The 19,748-nt window shown below is 44.8% G+C and overlaps 1 protein-coding gene across 4 annotated transcripts in view; it reads right to left on the minus strand.

Moving 5' to 3' along the window:
* Positions 1 to 19,748, minus strand: part of LOC120954836 (protein gustavus) — a 111,784-nt gene that overhangs the window by 11,636 nt on the left and 80,400 nt on the right. Inside the window, exon 1 of one of the 4 annotated variants that reach the window (XM_040375077.2) lies at positions 12,241 to 13,503. The exons of the other annotated variants lie outside the window; for them this stretch is intronic. Coding sequence (XP_040231011.1) covers positions 12,241 to 12,260 — 20 coding nt within the window. The 5' untranslated portion in view covers positions 12,261 to 13,503. Of the gene's footprint in view, positions 1 to 12,240; positions 13,504 to 19,748 lie in introns of those variants that run through there. 4 annotated transcript variants of the gene reach the window in all.

The raw sequence follows: 19,748 nt of genomic DNA on the forward strand, positions 1-19,748 counted from the left end.
CGCGGTCCGGTCCTACTCTGTAACACCACCGCGCGGCGCAATGCCTGAACTTCATTCAGTGTGTGAGGTTGAAGAACATGGTCACCACCACCACCGTCCGGCCGACATTGAAGCTCCAGCCACGAATGGTGAAGGAGGAACAAAGCTAAATGCAAATCAAACAAACTGCTCCAAAGCTGCTACGTTCGACGGCGAGTGGTCCTCACGCACATGGGATCTTCATCCTTGTGACATCACGAAGTATGATGACACGGTTGCGTGTGTGTTTCTGTGTGTGCGAGTGTGTGTTCTTCGTTGTTCGCGTGAGTTTAGCGGATTTCTTGGGCAAACGGTGCTCAAATTTTGAACCTGTTTTGGTGCCCCTGAGATTATGATGCTCACACTTTAGCTGACACCTTTTAAACCCTCAACACCCCCCAAAGACCCCCAGACAACCATGACGCCATTTTTTTTCTTCCGTCAAGTGACGACTGGCACCCCCAACAGGTGAGTAACGATTGCTTAGTATTGGTACTGGTATATACTGTAGGTCTGTGTGTAAACGTTTACTATCGTTTGATGATTATTTGCTTCCCCGTTCGGAGCTTGAAAGCGCGCGCGGTGTTGTCCTTCGACTTTGCGATCAGCATGCGTCTTACACGATGAGACCCACCACCACACTACACAATTAGCAGCAATTTAACGCTCTTTTGCTTTATGTAAATCCGTATTACAACGGCACGAAAAGCAAACCCCCAACACAGCTGCCTGTGCAACTTCCCTCTTTGCCATTTGCGTTAAGCTATTTGCGCATTTTTTTTTTGTACAACCTCTTTAGATAAATATCACCCAAGCGGGTATGTGGAGTGGTACATTTGTGCAATTATGCGTTATCTCTTCAGTGTGCGGTGTTTCTTTCCTTGTGCGTTGTGACACGTTTTTACATGCGCGCTGGTTTGGACCTTGGCTCCACACGTGCATACACCTTTTCATTGTCTATTGGTATTTTACAACAAATATACAAGTGCGGTGTGGGAAAAGGCGTTAACACCGCATGCAGATCCGTTTCCCGCACACGGCACGCTCATATCATATTGCTTTGGAACGGTGGAGTGAACATTGATAAAATGATACTAGAATGAAACAAACGCTTGCAAACCAAACAGTGGGAAACGAGCCAACACGTGCGACGTGCGTGGGCCTATAGGAAACACCCACGCAGGGGTTTCAAGTGGTTAAGCCGTTTCGTCTCATTCCTTCCGAAAGGTAGCATAACCCAAAGACACATGCAAATCTCCGGCTTTGATTATTCAATAGCAGAAAACCCCTCTTCGGTCCATATGATCGCGCACTAATGTGAATGTGGCCAAGGTCAGCATCATTATTTCTATTATTTGCCACACCATTTACAGCCGACAGCAGTAGGCACAGATAAAATGGCACAGACAGACAACTTCTTACGACGGCGACTACCATTTGTCGCGACATCCACGATCGCGAAGGTGGCAACAGTTCCTTGTTTGGATATTCAACGCACGGCAACGCAAATTTGTCTCCGCTTTCATTACCGAATATTTTTCATCCTTGTGTGGGTCATCTGTAAGACTGTTACAATCTGATACAACTACAACACCATAACTAACACTGCAAGCCACAAGAAAGGGAGCAAAGGCATATTTAAATAATAACCAGCATAATTGAACTGACTTTTTTTTACAGCAAAAGTTTAATTTGAACCTATTATTACTAGTTAAAACATAAGGAACAATTGGACATCTACTGGTGCCACACGGATGCGGGTTTTAGTAGCATACATTATTGATACCTCCGAGCAGCAGTCATACCGTTTTAGTAAAGCATACCGTTTTCACTCAGCTGGCGCCCTGTACCACGTTTATTTAAACAAAACAGAACGAAGGTCACTTATGCCCTTATAAATTTACACAATCCGCCAAGCACAATAAAGCCGGGGATCGACCAAACGCGTTGAACGGGTACTATATATTTGTTACTTCCTAAAAATTATATTATTCTTTGTGTAATCGATACGTCCGATTGCGACCATTGCAAAAGAAATGTTCGTGAGTGTCTCGCTGTTCGGGTCGAGGCGAGACAACAACCTCTAAAGGACATCCCCCTCGTGTTTGCTTGCATTAACCTTCGCTAAGGAGGAAGACCCCTTACTTCGATCGATACACAAAAGCGACTGAAATGTGATGACGTACGAATGTACACATCACGCACACACCGAGCCTGTACACATACGTTTGCTCATGCATAGCACCATGGCCTAGAAGCGAGAGAGGTCAAGGAACGTTGTATAGTAACTGCACGGTGTGCAGATCATTCTACCGCTCCATACGAGGGACACGGAGGACGTTGACAAGCAGTACGAAAGCGGGTGATGATGAGACTGTTTTAGAGGACATTATTTAGTCACAACCCGCCATCACACTCAGCGTATAAACCATGTCAACTAATAAACGAGATCACATCCACAACGAAGGGACTCTGTCAACTGTACACACAACTGACCATGCGATCGTCGTCTGTCTGTCGTCTTATTCGTACGGCTCTACCAGAGTGGCGCGGCCTTGTTAAATGGTTATGATCCGCTTCGTCTCTCGCCCCGCATTTGTTTATGATTTATTAAATTAATTGACCGATGCTTTACCAACACCAGTGCAGCTATTCGCAACACTCGCCCTTATCATCCCACATTGCCATTAATGAGTGTTTAAGGTCGTCCGTGGTTGGACGTCGGCCAATTGAGGGGACGGTCCGAATGGGTGTGTTTCTTGTGAGCAAGGCTACAGCAGCTCTTAAACCAAAATGACAGTCCAAAGGTTGTCTGGTAGCGGTTGTCCTGTGTGACACTACCCATATTACACGTGCTATTATCGATTGGTGTCGCCGGTGTCTCGCTGGACACACAACGATTGCGGCGTTCGTCAAGTCAAAAGTTTTATAGTGCGTTCTTTCAAACAGGAAGAACCGTCCAATCGAAGGTATGCTACCGCGTGGACCCTAAGGCGCGCGTTGTTGGTGTGTGCGCGAAATAACGAACGTGCTTGGCGAAGCGATAAAGATACGCAGCGATGTGTGCAACCGAAAAAAACGAAAGAACGAACCAACCGTACCGCCCAACGGCGCGTTTGGTGAATACTAGCACCACTTCATTTCGTATGCACGGTTCGAATCTCTTCACGATCGACGACCGTTTCCGTGATTGGCTGTGTCGAGTCGTTGCACTGGCGACAAATCGATTTTTCATCAGCAGTTCGTAGCGTGAAGAGACAGCAAAACTTAATGGCTGTTCAGCTGACCGCTGCTGTTGCTAAGATCGTCTTTCCGTTTGCCTGGTATCGGTTTCCGAGCCGTCTTAGTCGCCCGGACCATGCCACGAATTGGCGCAAAAAAAGGTGCGCACTAATACACACGCAGCAGTAGCACGGTAAGCAACGGCAGCATCAAAACCGCGCTCAAACCGTGGAGAACGCGTTTTCCAACTGATCGCATCGCTTAGCATCGTCGCTTGGCTAGCTGACCGCGGAGCCGTGCCGCTTCGCTATGTAAAAACGGCCAAGCGAAACCGACGGAAATCCATTGTCAAACGCAGCTGAACTGTTTACTCGGTCATGCAGGTCGGTCGACTTCCACACCAATGCTGCTACTTTTTCATCCAGAAGCGCAGCGAGTGCCCGCTCCGCTCCACTCCAACTGTCGGGTACCTAGAATATGCGATAGGAAGGGCACACTGTCCTCGCGACACATACCACCGTCCAAACAACACACAAGATGACACTTTAGTGAGCAAACCCCGAACCCCATTTGCATTCTTTGCATTCCAAGGACAGTGGGTTAGGGAAAAAAACTCAATAACAGTCGTCATTTCTGATAGGGAATATCCGAAATGGTGCACCACACGACCCAACCGGTTTAGATTCAAGTCTGCCATTTACTCACGTCAAACACTTCCTATATCGGAAAATACTATCCTTATGCTCAATGCTGGCGTTGAAGATGAAAAATACGGAAGTCAGCCACGTGCTTAATGTTTTCCATAGCACAGGACAAATGTCCCATAAGCCCCCGAAAAATGTCACCTGCAGTAACACGAGGACGGGGCGTGGAACGGCCCACAACGCAACCATGCGAAGGAATGTTAATGAAACCAGATGCGTGATGCCACCTCCTTCCCGCAGCTAGCTACTCGTGGCCGTGAGAGAAAATTCGACGATCACCATCACGACGCTGTGCCGACTCCGTGTAAATGTCAGATCATTTCGAGTGCGTATACCGAGATGCATCAGACCCGGCACGCAAGCAAAGAGAGCGCGGACTAATGATTCGCGCGTAAAGGCAAACAAATCAAGCATCGAGAGGAAAAAGCTAATTTTAGTTCGTTTTCCAAGCGGAAGCTGCATCTTGCCGCAAACGAAACGTGGCATTTCCTTCGTGCGTATACGTATACAAACACACATACAAGGAAGTTCAAACGAACCCACAGTTCTGAGAGGAACGCACAGCTGGTTTGATCTTGCGGCTTTGCCGGCCATTCAAGTCCATTGAACTTTTCTGTTCAAGTACTGTCTGCAAGTAATCGGCTTCAAGCATGAGCTGGACAAGAACGAATGTACGCTAATCTTGGACACAACGCTTCAAAACTTTAATAATTGCATAGCGATTTTAAGTGTATTACACCACAACAACAGATATTTAATAAACAGAGACAAACACTTACACGCTGATATTAATTATTAGATTATAGATATACATAAACCAAATAATATGATTCCTGGTGACCATCGCAGAACCCACACCAAGACAGTCGCACAGACAGTACAAGCAAATATGTCTGGACCTATTACGATTGACCCTTCGGAGTGCCTGTATAGCAGATTGTTGCCACCGCTAAGTCACCCATGTTTATTCAACTATCTGCCGGTAGCATGGCAAGCGATCACGTCATTTCCATTTGAATGCGTTTTAAATATTTCACACTTCTTCCTTTGTAGATTCTTCAACGATACGTTTGCAGATCTTCATCTGGCAAACTTCTGGAGTAGGGAAAATTTTGTTTCAAGACGCACGAGATGATCTGTGGAGGACAGGTCGATAGTGTATATTTTCTTTTGCCCTCTCCCTTCTAATTAAAATGCTAAAATTGAAAAGATCAAGCCGCTCATGTAACCTTCAACATTCATGAGATCTAGAAACAAGAACAGAGCTTTGCGATCATCACTGCCCTTACCTGCCATTAGCACTCAGGGACAGAAATACAATTTTCAGCCTAAACATCGTTGATGTTTCGTAAAAAAAAAGAGATGTAGTAAACCTCCCAATCCCAATGCTTCTAAATTTCCCTTTCGTAGGAGTATGCTTGGCTTACTCCGAATTGCTCAAAACTGGGACAGCGAAGCAACCAATAGTTCAGATGACGATAGGAAGCACCTGGCGCACACCAGCAACCCATCTTCGCGAATTAGAGTTAGTGCGCTGTACAAAACACAACACACGACGCGACGGATGCCGTGAGCTCAATTCCCGATGACCAGCTGACCAGGACGGACATACGAGCATCGCACGCGTTGCTGCTGCTGTTCGTTGCTTTGGTCGCTGCGCATTTCGACACGACTGAGAGGCTGGCGCGTCTGTACACGGCCACACTATAGCGCTATGGTCTGTCTCGGGTTCCGGCAGAGCGGTGAAAAACAAGAGCCGGTTGTCGTAGCATACAAATCCATTCGAGAGATCAATCGATCCGAAGCATGCACACACTACCACCACCGGCAGCAACAGGGGCACCATACTCCGAGCCGCTCTTACGGTTTTATGTATATTGTTTTCAATGCAGTGAAACGTGAACTGAACACCGAACCTTGACTATTTTCCATGCCAGCCATGGCCAACTTCGGGGAGAAGATCGTAGATGACTTGATCTTCCTCCTTTCCGACTCTACACAGCTCTGGTAGCTAAACCATGCGCTACTACTGTTCCTGGTATACTCGGCCTAGGCCCTACACTGACGGAATTGAGCTGTCTCGCTACTATTCGGGTCTCTCAGTGTGCAATGTGTACGTGAATGGCCCAAACTCCCTCCTGAGGCTGCCGCTTACCAGCCTGTATCATCTTTTCAACATGTGTGTAAATATGTGTGTATGTGTGTTTTGCGTTCAGTGCGATTCAGATTTCGCTTCATGCTAGTGAACTGAAACGGTACGGAACACTGACGCGCTCTCTCGCTCGCATCGGAAGGCAACGTGCACAGCAGCTGAAGGGCAGCAGCATCATCACTAGTGGCAACAAAGCAACAACTACAACAAAACAAAAAGCCCCCCAACACGGACACGGTATACTAACATCCAAAATTCAAACTCACCAGTGCGCAGGACCGTTCTCCTCGGAGTTCACGAGCTGGAACACCATTTAGAACGTTTCCCTCGCTGGATTTCAACAAGCACAAAAAACACAAAACTCTATAGTCAAAAGACCGAAACAACAAAACTTCTCCCCACACCTCCCCCCGTCACAACAATGCGCCTGCGACGGTCGCGGCAAAAGAACTGGCGAACCTTGGGCTGGAGAAGACGGCTGCATCTGTCCGCTTTGGAACCAAGTTCGCACAACTTTTACCGGGGACTCACCTTTTCTCACTGGCACGAATCGGTTCCGTTCTAGCGATCGTGATCGTGATCGTGACCGTCTTCCGTATCATTCCCAATGTAGACGGAGGTCGATTTCGACAAACTACCACAAACCCACCCGGATTGAACCCAGCCGAGGGGATCGAACCAACCCACCCGAACCAACTGATACCACACACCGCCGCAGCCCTTGCGCAGAAGCAAGCGGGAGAGAGGCGCTAGTGCGTTGGGTTGGGTGCGAGTGCAAAAACCATCAAAAATGGCATCAAAAGAGGCAACATGTGTAACGCATATTATTTTCGATACCATTTACCACGCCGGAGCTACCGAACCCGCAAACCCGCAGGGTAGTGCGCGCATCGACAAACACGCGGTAGCATCATAAGTCCGGAACACCACACACCAACGCACACCGACTCCATCATACGTCCAAAGCGAACGGTGGCAAGCAAACGAAGGGAGGGAGGATGGATCTGCTGGTTGCGTTTCGACGTCTGAAAATACGATAATCACACATTATCTCAAATTATTCATTGGAAACTTTTGTTCAATTGTGAAACCTATATCACTTCCTTCCCAGCCGCACGAACCGTGTACATGCGGTTTCTGCTAGTTGCATCCAGTTTGGGGTGAAATGGCATGAGACTGGCAGCAAACCTTTACCCTGAACCGGCCAGGGGAAGCGCACTTTTAGGTCGTGGTGCGAAGGTAGGAGCTTTATTTATCGAATTGGCTGTTTGAAGCGTTACAATTTCAATCAATCTATCGGACAGTTGCAAGATGAACAGTATAAACACCACTTAAATGGATATATATCGAATAGTTTGATTCAAACCCCCAAAACCACTCGCACGGAAGTGATGCGATGGATAATTATCGGCATCCCCTCAGCAGCTGGAACACCACAATAGCCTCGAGGAGCAGCTTAAGGTGACCCTGATGTTTTCGACAAAAGAGTTTTTTTTTGTGTTGGATGGAAACCACACACGAAACCAACGCGACAAAAACGTCACAGACAGACAATGACCAACTAAGAAGAATAGTCCGTCGTCTGCGGTGGTCGTTGCCGCAGTCGTACTTGATCACCTTGAATCGCTTAGCAAGATGAATCCATTTCCAAGCTCCATTCAGCAGCACGAGAGAGGCGGCCTTTGCGATGAACTGACCGAGGGTATGCGATATGACGAAGCGCGAGATATAATCAAGCTTGTTTGACAAACGAGTGGAATATCTCGAGAAGACAACGTCAGGGTTAAACAAAAAGATGGCAAACAAAATCGACCATTTACAAATCTCTTAGAATGATCCGTCTTGCGGCGAATAATTATCTTCACACTTTATTCAGCATTGTATTGAACGGTTTCGAGCAGATATTACGTCACGTGCTCACCACCGCTACGTCACTCTCTCATTCAGTAAATTTTTGCCTGCAGCGACCTTGGCCAGACCACAAGCAGTTATAATGTGTTACACGTGGCTCAGAATCTCCAGCGCAAAGGGCGTCCGTCTCCTGGAAGACCCACGTAACGCAGAATCATCTTAAATGTCGACCGAGCGAGGATAGCGGATAATAGGTGCCTCCCATGCGTGTGCACTGTGCGCACACAGGAAAAAGATGATTTCCAAATTTAGAAGCAAAGTAGTATCTTTACCACCAACACAGCGATCTTCTCTACGCATGCCACCGCCACACAGTGTAGTGCATTTGGTCTTTTACGATCCAAGGGTGCTGGCAATGCACGGACAAGGTTGTGACAGGTTCTTTACCACAGCCGGTTTCTGTGTGTTCTCGGAGAGGCGGTTTGAAGCGTAATATCGCTCACGTGGGAATCGGAATACTCGCTAAACCACGTGGCAGCATATTTACATGAGCTTCTCCCTGCACTACCACCGCGATCCGTAGCTTGCAGACGTCAATGTAAGAAATTAACGCACAGCACGAGAGAATACTCCACACCCGGATGGATTAAATTGAAGAGCTACACAGAACGACGCCCTCCCACATGGTGTAAAGTCTTCTCGTTCTCGTTTGTTAATGCCACCGCCATCATAACTACATGCGGGGGTTCAGTTCTGGTGCTATATTCGTTCATTGCCCCGTGGGAGATGAGCTCATACACTCCGGTTAAAGCCGGAACTTACTCGGCTCAGTGCAGAGTGCTATGTATAACGCACGGTGAACCCATGGGAGAGGTATGCCTGACGCATGCGGGCGCCTGAACATAGCAGTTGTCGTTGTTGTCTTAGTGTTATTGCTCATTCGGCGCACTTGATTGGGGTAGATCTTCCCTAATTCTCGCCACAATATGATGCACTTACCCACCCACCCGTCTGCCAATCTCTGTAAGAGTCAATCACCTCGATCTTATTGCGATATCTCGATGTACCCCCAGACCTAGCGTTCACCCATCCATTCATCCGTTGCATTGGAGAGATGCGACTTTTTATTGGAAAGCTGTTTTGTTTTTCTTCACATGCGTTTTGCTTTCGACTCACGCATTTGCGTTTATGCCCGGCTGAAACCAACGATAAGGCCTCTGCTGCTGCGGAGCAACGTCGATCGAAAAGGGTGGGATGCGTAAAAATGTACTGCTGTTGAAAAAGATGCTCCACTACCGCCAAACAAATCCGGACGACCGAAACGGGGTGCAATATTTCCCTTTCAACACTCGCCAGCCAGCCAGTACTAGGCGCTGGCAATTGAAATTCGCGTACCGAAAAGCTTCACACACTTGAATGATTTGAGCGAAATCCGCGCCATTTCACGGTGGAGACATGGCAAGTAAGCACTGCTAGCACCGGAGCGAGATAGGATATATAAGGAAATCTGCTCTGCTACACCGAGTACTATGGCTGGGTGGATTTGTTGGATTTGATTTCATTTGGTTGGGTGGTCAGTTCCTGCGCATGACTGCAGTTGGCTGTCGGCTACCGCTACTGGCTGCTATCGTCTCCACCACGCAGTCTGCTGGGCTTCACAGTTTCAAAATAAATTTCTTTGTCCATCGATCGTGCGCGAAAAATCATAAACTCGCGTAGTAAACGTAGCCCTGCCCTCCTTCCTCTCCCGGCGAACTGCATCTCGCACTGCAACACTCATATATCCGCAACACATCCGAACTCAAGAAAGCGCGAAAAGCACGTGGCTCTGTCCGCCGAGCAGCTGAAAGACGTTGGTTTCGCCCAACCCCAAGCCTTGCATCGATGAATTCGGGATACGCGTCAGTTGTCGCGGTACTTGGACCCAATTCACTTACTATAGCAGCGTCAACCTATCGGGGTCTCTCCTACTCCTTATGGCCGTAGATATATGTTATGTTTGCAAATGGTTGCACACTTTGGTGCACTACTCATGGAGGGCGCACATTGCAAAAAAAAACAGTTCATGACTGCGCTGGCGTGTGACTCATGGCGTGTCGTGCTTGACTTTTCCCCGGGTCGAGCCAAACAGCTAGTCCGATGACGAACCAGATAGACTTAAGAGAATTTTCCTCGGAAATTAAATGATGGCGAATGTGATATTTTAAAACAGTTTCCGGAAATGAAAATAGAATTGATCGCGCACCCGAAATTATCAGTCTGTTCGCTATTCGTGTACGATGAGTGTGACGGGAAACCCCACACCCTTGGAAAGCATGGTTTACGGCGGCGCTGCGATATAGCTGCTGATGCTGCTTCCAAGAAGGAACTATGACACTTTCCGGCAGTTTGCAACTGTCTCGCTTCCAGACGGAGCCAAACGGTGACGGTATACAGGCAACCGGGTAGCAGTACTTGGCACATGTTTGCCAACACACGATAAGTTCAGCATTACTCATAATGCAAACGCTTTGCATGAGTGTATATGCATTCGTACGGTTTTACGACCCTCTAATTAGCTAATCCTTTCGCTCGTTCGGTCTGCAGTCCGGATAGCTTGACTTGCCTTTCACTTCAAGGGACAGACATACGCGGTACGTGCAAAGGCCATTGTCCGATTTACGATCGGGACAGAGGGTAAACACACGCGCTCTGTCGGGAGTGCATGCAGTTTAGTTTGAAAACATCACATACCATGCATGCCATGTGAGGCAAATCTGGAAACTCGTTTTTTGAGGATGACGCATAAAAAATATCCTTTTCGACTCAACGAGTTGCGAAGGGACGTTCAACTACAGCAGCCATCATCGCCGCGCCACTAAACTACGTATGGCAGCATTTTATCGTTACTCTGATCCATTTGCTCATTGCGTGGCGTGTACCCTTCTGTATGTTTTCCCGTTTGATCCCTGTTTGTAGCAGCGCATGCATCAGTTTCGTTGCATTGTTGGTGCTGACTTCCCTGTGTTGTCATCGAATGGAGTAGCGGCAACATTAACCGAGGCCTGCACGACTCGGTCGACCGAAGAGAAGCCGGCAGCAAAGGGCGATTTGTACGACACCATTACCAGCTGTCATATTTACACTTGAGGGGTTTCGCTGAGTCGTGTCAGTGGGCTTATCGGTACCCCTGATAGTGAGCATAGCGCAAATGGATGGAAGCGTTTAAAACGGTTTCAACAATCATACAACAACCTCTTCCTAATATTCAGTACTACGTACGTGTTCTAAGTCGAGGGACAGACGATTGTGCAATCGCATCCTTAGCATAACCAAACACAAAGTTCACCAGAAACTGAAATCCTGAAAAGCTTTTTCGTCGGAAAGGATTGGTTACTGCACTATACATTTCCATCAATGCAGAGCTAACAAAGCAAATTTAACAAATGTGTAACGCATTAAAGTCTCATCGGCAATTATGAATACACCTCACTACAGTTTTGCGATCAATCGATTCGCTTGTTGTGGCGTTTCCAGCTTACTTGCTATTCTGTAATTTTCCCAGCAAACGCGTGACTAGTGTGGGAAAAGCAAATGATAAACACCACCCCGGACCAACAACCGCATTCTTCCGCCATTGCACCATCTTATCGATTCTCACACCAGCACAGCGTTCAGACATGTTTTGCCCAGCCAAGCCAGCACATACCTGTGACGTCCAACTTCCCAGAACGACGCTGATAATGGTTCTGGTGCTTATCAATGGGAATGATAGCAGAAGCTAGAACGCAACGAAAGCGCAAGTCTGTACCCTTGTTCACAATTAACGCCCTAGCCGCCAAGGTGAATTTGGTTTGTTCTGGTTTGTTTGACATTATTTCTCTTTATCACCAGCATAGCAAACAAGGCTAGGCCGTAATCAGGGAAATTAAACAAAACTACGCTCAGAATGCCTGAACGATCGATCATCACAATCCGATCGTTGCCCCGAAATGGGCTTCGTCCTATCTGTGACAATCATATCAGACAATTCGGCCAACAACTACTAGTTTCGTGATGGGTATGTGTGCCATTCGAAGTTTCAAACAGGGCCACAGCTCAAGTTGAGCCATTTTCCTTTTGCTTCCTTTTGCTCGACACCTTTCATTTTGTTTATCTATTCGTCGCTAGTCTCTAATCAACGGCACTGTGACGCTACGATTCTGATTTAACCAATACAACAACCCTTCGTATGAGTATATTGCATTAGGACTCCAGTCAGTTTTTCAATTCATACCATTATTGTCATACAACCGATAGGATGCAAACAATTACCTTTTTCGTGCTACTTCCATTTAGCTGTCTTTTGGGTCTGTTGTCTTGCTCTCGCTTCTTTTCCACACTTTCGCTTGATGTAGCTATCCAGGAATAACGATGACAATCTTTATCCCGGAAGATGGTGGACTAAGATATCCAAGCTTTGTTACAATACTGCTGACGGCCTTGTTGGTGCTGGAGCTTGCTGCTGCCAAATACTTTGCTCACTGTTTCCACTACCTTAGATAGAATGGAAGTGACGGTTTACTTTTGCGCTGCATCCGATTCGTTTTCGTATCGTATGACGTAGAATAACGTTTACACTGGAGATTTATCACACTGTTTGCTTCGCCTTTTGAACGCTTGTGTTTTTGATAAAATGCGACCCTAGTCGTACTCTATGCGATTGAACGAAATAAGGATTTTTGTACTATATTTTCCTTCTAAGTATTCGGTTTTGCACACAACACGTGACAACAAAGCGTTTTGCTTTCAACGATGTGAAACAAAACCGCAAAAACACACCGATAGCAACAACGGAGCCTACTTAATTAGCACCAATGGAAAGACGATCACTCTACATACACATACACACACATACGCCACGAGCGCATCTAATTTTGTTGGTTCGTCGACTTTGTTCTAGTATGCTTAGCTCCTTCACTACGTAGCCTTTTTGTATTTTCACGCGTTAGAACTCTTCTTCCTTGTGGTTGAAAAAGATGGCGAGCAATTGTTAGTAATGGGTACCATTTTTTAATATTTGTTATATTTCTCCACTAATGGCTTGATGTCGCTTTATCTGGCTTTTCGAAGCCCTTCCGTTTCACCGTAACTTTGCAAAGACACATATTTTCCCAGGCATGCACGACGATACACACATGCACCAAATAACACTTTAAATGCACGTACGAACAACGACCGATAACGCGTACACGTGCGCTCGGCAGTCCGATATTATTTTTTTTATTCGGTTACGTTTAAAACTGAAGCCTTTTCCTGCTCGGGAGATCGGGTTGAGATCGATGCGAAGCGCTGTTTCGCTTAACGTTGACAGCAGCAGGACACGGGAAGTACGAGAAAAACTAGCACACTAACAAATGGGTACAACACACGTTCTGCTTTGCTTATTGTTTCGCGAAAAACAAAATGCCTAACGAATGGAAACGGATAACGCGAAACGAAGGAACCAATGGGGATTTTTCGTGCGAAACGGCCCAGGGAACTTCGATCGGCGACCGGCAGCTTGCTTCGCGTACTAAATTCAAGTGAATGAACGGAACGGCTGAGAAGAGTCTTGGAACGAAATGAACAGATGGGCCGTGAGAGTGAGCATGCGATTCGTGGTAAAATGGTGAGAACAAGTCAAGGCTCTCTGTCTCTCGGTTCACGTTTTGCTCGCTCACTCCAACGGCACCCATCGCAACGAAAAGAGATCGTCGATGGGGAGAAAAATCAACGCGAGAGAAGGTTACATTTTTACTCTCATTTCCGTCGGCAAACTGCACTAGCGAGTGAGTTCGACAACAAAGCTACGTACAGGTGAGTATTGTACTTCTCCAACATGCTCCTACCATGAGAGAGAACTTTAATGTCAGACAGTGAAAAGAGATGGCACAAGGTGTGAGTGAGAAGAAATGTTACTATTCGATTTTAGCACCAACTTTTCCAAACTATAACATAAAATCTCAATTTCTGTCCTGAACCCTTCAAGAACAAAGACTTCATAATTATCACTGCATCGTGTGATTGTTGCTCATACTCTAGTCTAGCTAAGCCTCTGCTGTATTGAGTTTCCTATCCAAAAGAACTGACTTCTTGGTACAATCGAGATTTGAAACCAAGACGTGCACGTGGTTAACTTAAATGTTAACCGGTCTGAGTTGAATATTGTAGGTAGAGCATTCCATCCTTGATGGGTATACATCATGAAAATGAAAGAAATTTTTCCAATGATACTTTAAAACTGTATAAAACTGGAAAGTAATCGAGGTTCAACATTTTACGCCTCATTTACTTAAATCTCAATCATACGTAAATGTTGTTCGCGATCGCCTGTACATTTTAATGTACTACAAATGATTTTATGACACAAATAATTCCATGTAGGAAAACTTTATTGAGATTATTATAACAATAATATAAGAACAGAAATGTATGTGACATTTTGGAATGAGTTTTAAATATTCCACATATCATCTAAGTTTAAAATTTCTTATACGTCGAAAATGTTCTTGGTTCTTTTCAAGCCATTGTTAGAGCTACACATGGATGATTTTGGTATGTCCTCATGTTTTCTTGGCTACATTGGTACCTAAACCATAAACAGCAGGTAGAAATGGAATCTACAGTCTATTTTGTGATCTAATGGCACACATTCGATAAGATTCACTCACACACTCAACCTTGAAAAACCGAAGGTACAATAAGGCATAAGGCCAGCAAGCATACCAGCAGATGCACCTCAACTCTTCGTCCTTAACCATGCTCGGTCCAGATAGGCCTGCATCAACGACAACTGACTCCTACCCGTTGGCCGTTAGTTGCCAGTTCTTAGGGTAGGTCTTTGATTCATTATGAAAATACCTGTATTTTGAGGATGCAACCAATTCTATAGAACTACGAGACCTTCCCAGCTCGAATTCAAAGAAGTATTTTTTTAATCGCGATGCCATGGAAATTCTGGTTCTTGCTGTGAGGTTTTGCTTTCTCTTTTTTTCAGATTCTCTGAGTGTGGCTATACCTTTGTAGATACTGAAGCTCATACACTTCTTCTGCACCACACTACGGACGTGTTCTTGTATCGTTTGTGCTTCCTGCCTAAGGTAGGAAAAGGACAACATCAACAAAAAAATAACACTTCTTCTTCCTTCCATGTTTCTGCTAAATAAAACCAACAAAGATTCTAGCTCTTCGCCAGAGGTGAATGTGTTCTTTTGGGTTATTTCTCTTCCGACACGATGTTGTGGTTCCATCTCGTACACCGCAGGATCCTGCGCCATCGACCGGCACGCACTGAACGGGGTGGGCAAGTGTGAAGGATAAGAAAAACAGGTTTATGCCCGCCGTTGCTTCGCTGGATCCTCGAGATGGGATTTTATTTAACAAGGCATCGACTGCAATCCCAGAGGTTTCCACCGCGCGAGGCCAACATATTAAACTACCTTTCCCTCCAGAGATTCAATTCGCTTCGTTTCGGTTCGAGCCACTATTTCAACGAATCGCCATCGCAAGCGCTCTTTGTCTGAAGTAAATGATCTGAGCTTCTCTGCGTTGCTTGATCGTCTTTAACGATATGGTCCCCCAACGCTCTAGAGAAGTCGTGCGGTTGATTCTTGTGAACTTGAACTCTCTTGGAATGTGTGGACATTTCTCCGCCCGGCAAGAACTGCTGCACGATCAAATGAAGGTTGTTTTCTATAGGTACGGAATTGTATGTATGTCTGCAATCCTTTCATTTTTTCGTTAACATGACGCTATCGAAATGGCACCAAAAAGTACGGTGCGAATGTTATGACTCATCAACCAGCTCAGGGAGAAATGAATCATTGAGCATGGTCGTTCAAATTTGTACCATTTGAACTCCCAATTGCATCACAAACTTGAAGCAAATCTTAGCAGCAAATCTAAGGACTGTACGAAACAAAACTAATCCTGACCAATGCTTTTTATACCCGTACGCTATGCTACTATTACTACACATACTTCTTTCTACCTGTACCAAGGTAACACATTCGTATGGCTATGTTCTCTTTATGGTCAAATGAAATAGGGTCAAAAAATAAAGGAAGCATGGAGCAAGAATCTTCCGAAAAGTTTCAGCCACAAGAATGAGGGTCTTACTCCTGAAACCAACAGGTAGCAAACTTGTCCGGTAAGCAAAAACTCTCAAGGAAATAAAGGCTTGGTAAGATCCTGTCTGTACCTCTACGGGTACGTGCTTTGCAATAAAGTGGATAAATATATCAAAATATTAGTTTATCCATTTATTTGAAAGCATACTACTTTTCATTAGATTCTACCAACAACTTTGCAATGGTACGGTTTGTTAAAATTGGTCGTTACATTAAATATCTCAAGTATACGCTACCAAGTATGTTGCATATCGTTAGTACTGTAATCAAGAATTAGATTCACTGGTGCAATGTGTTGCGCAAGTATAGTAAAATTAAATCCAATACATGGTTAAGCTTATCTACATACCTTCGTAGAGTGTTCTGTTTTAATAGTTGGTACTTCGTACACCCAGGCGTAACCATCACCATCCTTTTGTTTGCAAACTGGCGGTCTTTTATTGGCACTACAATACCATCCTCTCTGTACGAGTAATCACCGTGGTGATGGATTTTGAGGTTTCCAATCGAAACTCTTGTTGTGGTCATTTTATTTCATGGTAGGTTCTGCCCATGTCAATGATATATCCATCCAACTAGCTCTTAGAAACGCGATACGAGAAGATTAACGACGGGAGAAAGCAACAAAAAACACATTTTAAGCCTAAGGTATGAGCGACGAGAACGACAATATAGTTTATAGGGCGCTATAACAAGCTTGTCCGAGTTGCTATAGGCATAGTTTGACCGGTTGCAAGAACACTGCCCCATCAGCTAGGAACCGCAACGGTTAAATGTGAGTCATGGCAGGCTAAAAGGGTGAGCCTGGAGCACTGACCGTGCCGTAGTTGCTTTCAAAGCATGCAAAGTTCGCTAGCTTTTTGCGGATTCTGTGACAAGAGAGAGCTCAACCAGCGGCCACACTTTGCGTTTCGGCTTTCCATTCCACCATGTTTTCGTGATGGGCATGCTTGCACTAGCTTTACCGGGATGGAAAGTTAGCATCGGGGGCAAGCAGGGCAAGATGTCTGTCATGTTTGAGCAGCACCTAAATGGCCATGCGACCGGAAAAAAATCTCCACCATCCCAAGAACGATTTGAGCTGCGGTTGAGCGTTCTAAGAGCTGCTGGCTCATCGGTCTCTGCGTGAGATTCGATTTGGTTCTTATACATGTCGTCCTGGACACAGCACTATGTGAAGGGAGCGTGTTGCTGGGTGAACGACGCTTGCTTCATGCGCGATGAGATTTTTGCTCGCTTAATGATGATTTTTTTTCTGTGTTACCTTACATTATGCGGCTAGGCTAAGGCGCAACCATCAACAACAAAAGCATCGGATGGTACGAGAGCGACTGGGCAAATGAAACGAGATAAATAGCGTGCACAAGTCCGTGCCTAGGAATATTCTGTTCCGATGCGATGAAAATCACCACTTCCCTTCATTCTCGCATCGGGAGTTTTGGCGTTCATCAAATAGAGAACGTCGGACGTGGGGAGTTGAGCGAAGTCATAAGCTGGGGCACGGTAAGAACGAATGGAATTAAGGTGTGGTGGGCGAGGAAACTAATCATTTGAATCAAATCACATTCGTTCTAACACCATAGCCGTTCTAACCGATGTAACTAATGTTCCAACAGAGTTAAGCTTACGATTGAAGCAGGCTGAAGGGTCAAGTAAAGAAAAGTGCCTATAAGGAGTTAAAGATGCTATTAGTAAGTTTGTTTTACAATATCTGTTCTGCAGTTGTGTTTGGTGATAGTTAAACAAAAAATAAAACATTACTTTCAATAGAACTAAAGTAATATTCAAGCTCAAGCTACACTCATAACATATCCATCCTCTTTAATTTCATCGAGAGCACACTTTGAAACGGCGTCCAGAACTTGGTACCGCTGGCTTTAGAAAGTCGATCGAACAATCCAGTCTCACTAGATACCTCAGACAAAGATGAAAGGGGAAAGAACTTATACACTTTTTTATTTTTTTTCAGCTCAGCATTCGCTTAAGTCACATGGTGCTGGTCAGCCTGTCACTGGTCGCACACGAGCTACATTCGAGGGGCATTTCACTCGCCATTCCAGCACACTGCTGCGTATATGCTTTCGTGCTGTGTCAGTGAAAGAGAATGGTTCTGAAAACGAACTCCATAAAACTTTCCTGAAGCAAGAATGGATGCTGCTGTTGATGATGCCGGCTGTGGATATTATGGTATAGCAGGAACAAGCAAAAGGTGAGTTTTTACTTTCCATTCTATTTCCATTCCTGTTTTACGTTCATTTTTTTATTTTTTCGTTGAGCTGTGCTACTTCACCTCTGCTTACCTTTCTCTTCTCGTATGCATCATCTGCTTTCCTGTCTAATACTCGATTAAAATCGTTTGGAAAAGGAATAAAGGAAGCGTACGAAAGTGTGGAAGGCAAAACGGTTCTCGGGAAAAAGAAGAACCTCCAAATTGATGCAGGCAGCTAAAGAACCAAATTAAGAACCCAGACACGACTGATTTGAGCAAGATTCGAGAAGAATGAAAAACAAAAACCTGCACACGTTTGTGACCGAGAATCGTTGCAAGAGGATAGACAGAGATGCGCAACGGCGAAAGAAAACACGAATATCGTATAATTTCCTTTCGTTTGGAATTATTGCTGGGCCATCATCAAACGCACTGCACAAAACATGGGCAGATTCCGCATACGTGTAGAGAACGTGTGGAGTGTTTTGGCTTCGTCTTGAACGTATCGTATCGGTTGTGTTCTTTCTTGCTCGATTATGATCATTAGTGTTTTGTATGAGAAGCTAATTTTCATAAGTTAGCGAAAGGTGTTTTATTGAGCTTTGCTTCGAGATTTGCGGTTGCTTCGAGATGAAAAAAAACTAAAATTTTTACTTTTAGGTAATTTTGCACCACCAATGTTCTGCATGAACAAAAAACAGCTGGAACTTATTGTTTATCCATTTAAAAAAGATGTTTTATTTTTGAAAGGAAGATATTCTTTTTACTTATAGTTAATATTAATGGCAATGTTTTTTTGTGTTTTATTTTTTTTTTATAGATAATTTGAGTTATTTTATTAGTTTTGATAATAATCTTTTAGTATGCTCAGTGTTACTCTCCTACAAGATCGTGACAAATCTCTTCTAAATCATCCTATCATTCAAAGAGCCTATGAATTAGAAATGTGATAATAATAAGTCATTCCTACCGGATCAGCACCTTTATACCAAGTTAATACCAAGTCAATTAAGCAGCACTATAATGAAAAAAAAACAAGTGAATATATGACGTCTGAGAATAGATTATTATTCAGGAAAACAAAACAAATTTCTGTTCGTCAACAATAAATTCTTACTTGATGTAACAACCACATTCAACCTAGGTTTATCTTATACAGCAATTTGCTTTGATAGCGGAATATTTTTGATTTATTTGCTGCATTATAGTCATGCGCATGGGACATCAGTCGATTTGAGATTTGAACTTAATCCATGCTAGTTGTTTAATCGTGCATTTAACCGAAGTATAAGATGTATTATAATACATTTTGGTAGTTCATGTATAAACATTCGTATAAACATAGGGGAGGCAACGACGAAGTACAGTAGCTCGAAAGAGTGTAACTTTGTTTGACGATGTTGAACGGCTTTGTCACTTTTACTTATGCTAAATGTTTCGTCGCATTATGCCTGTTTCTTGCT

This window comes from Anopheles coluzzii, chromosome 3 (genome assembly GCF_943734685.1).
Source record: "Anopheles coluzzii chromosome 3, AcolN3, whole genome shotgun sequence".
NCBI classification, from domain to species: domain Eukaryota; kingdom Metazoa; phylum Arthropoda; class Insecta; order Diptera; family Culicidae; genus Anopheles; species Anopheles coluzzii.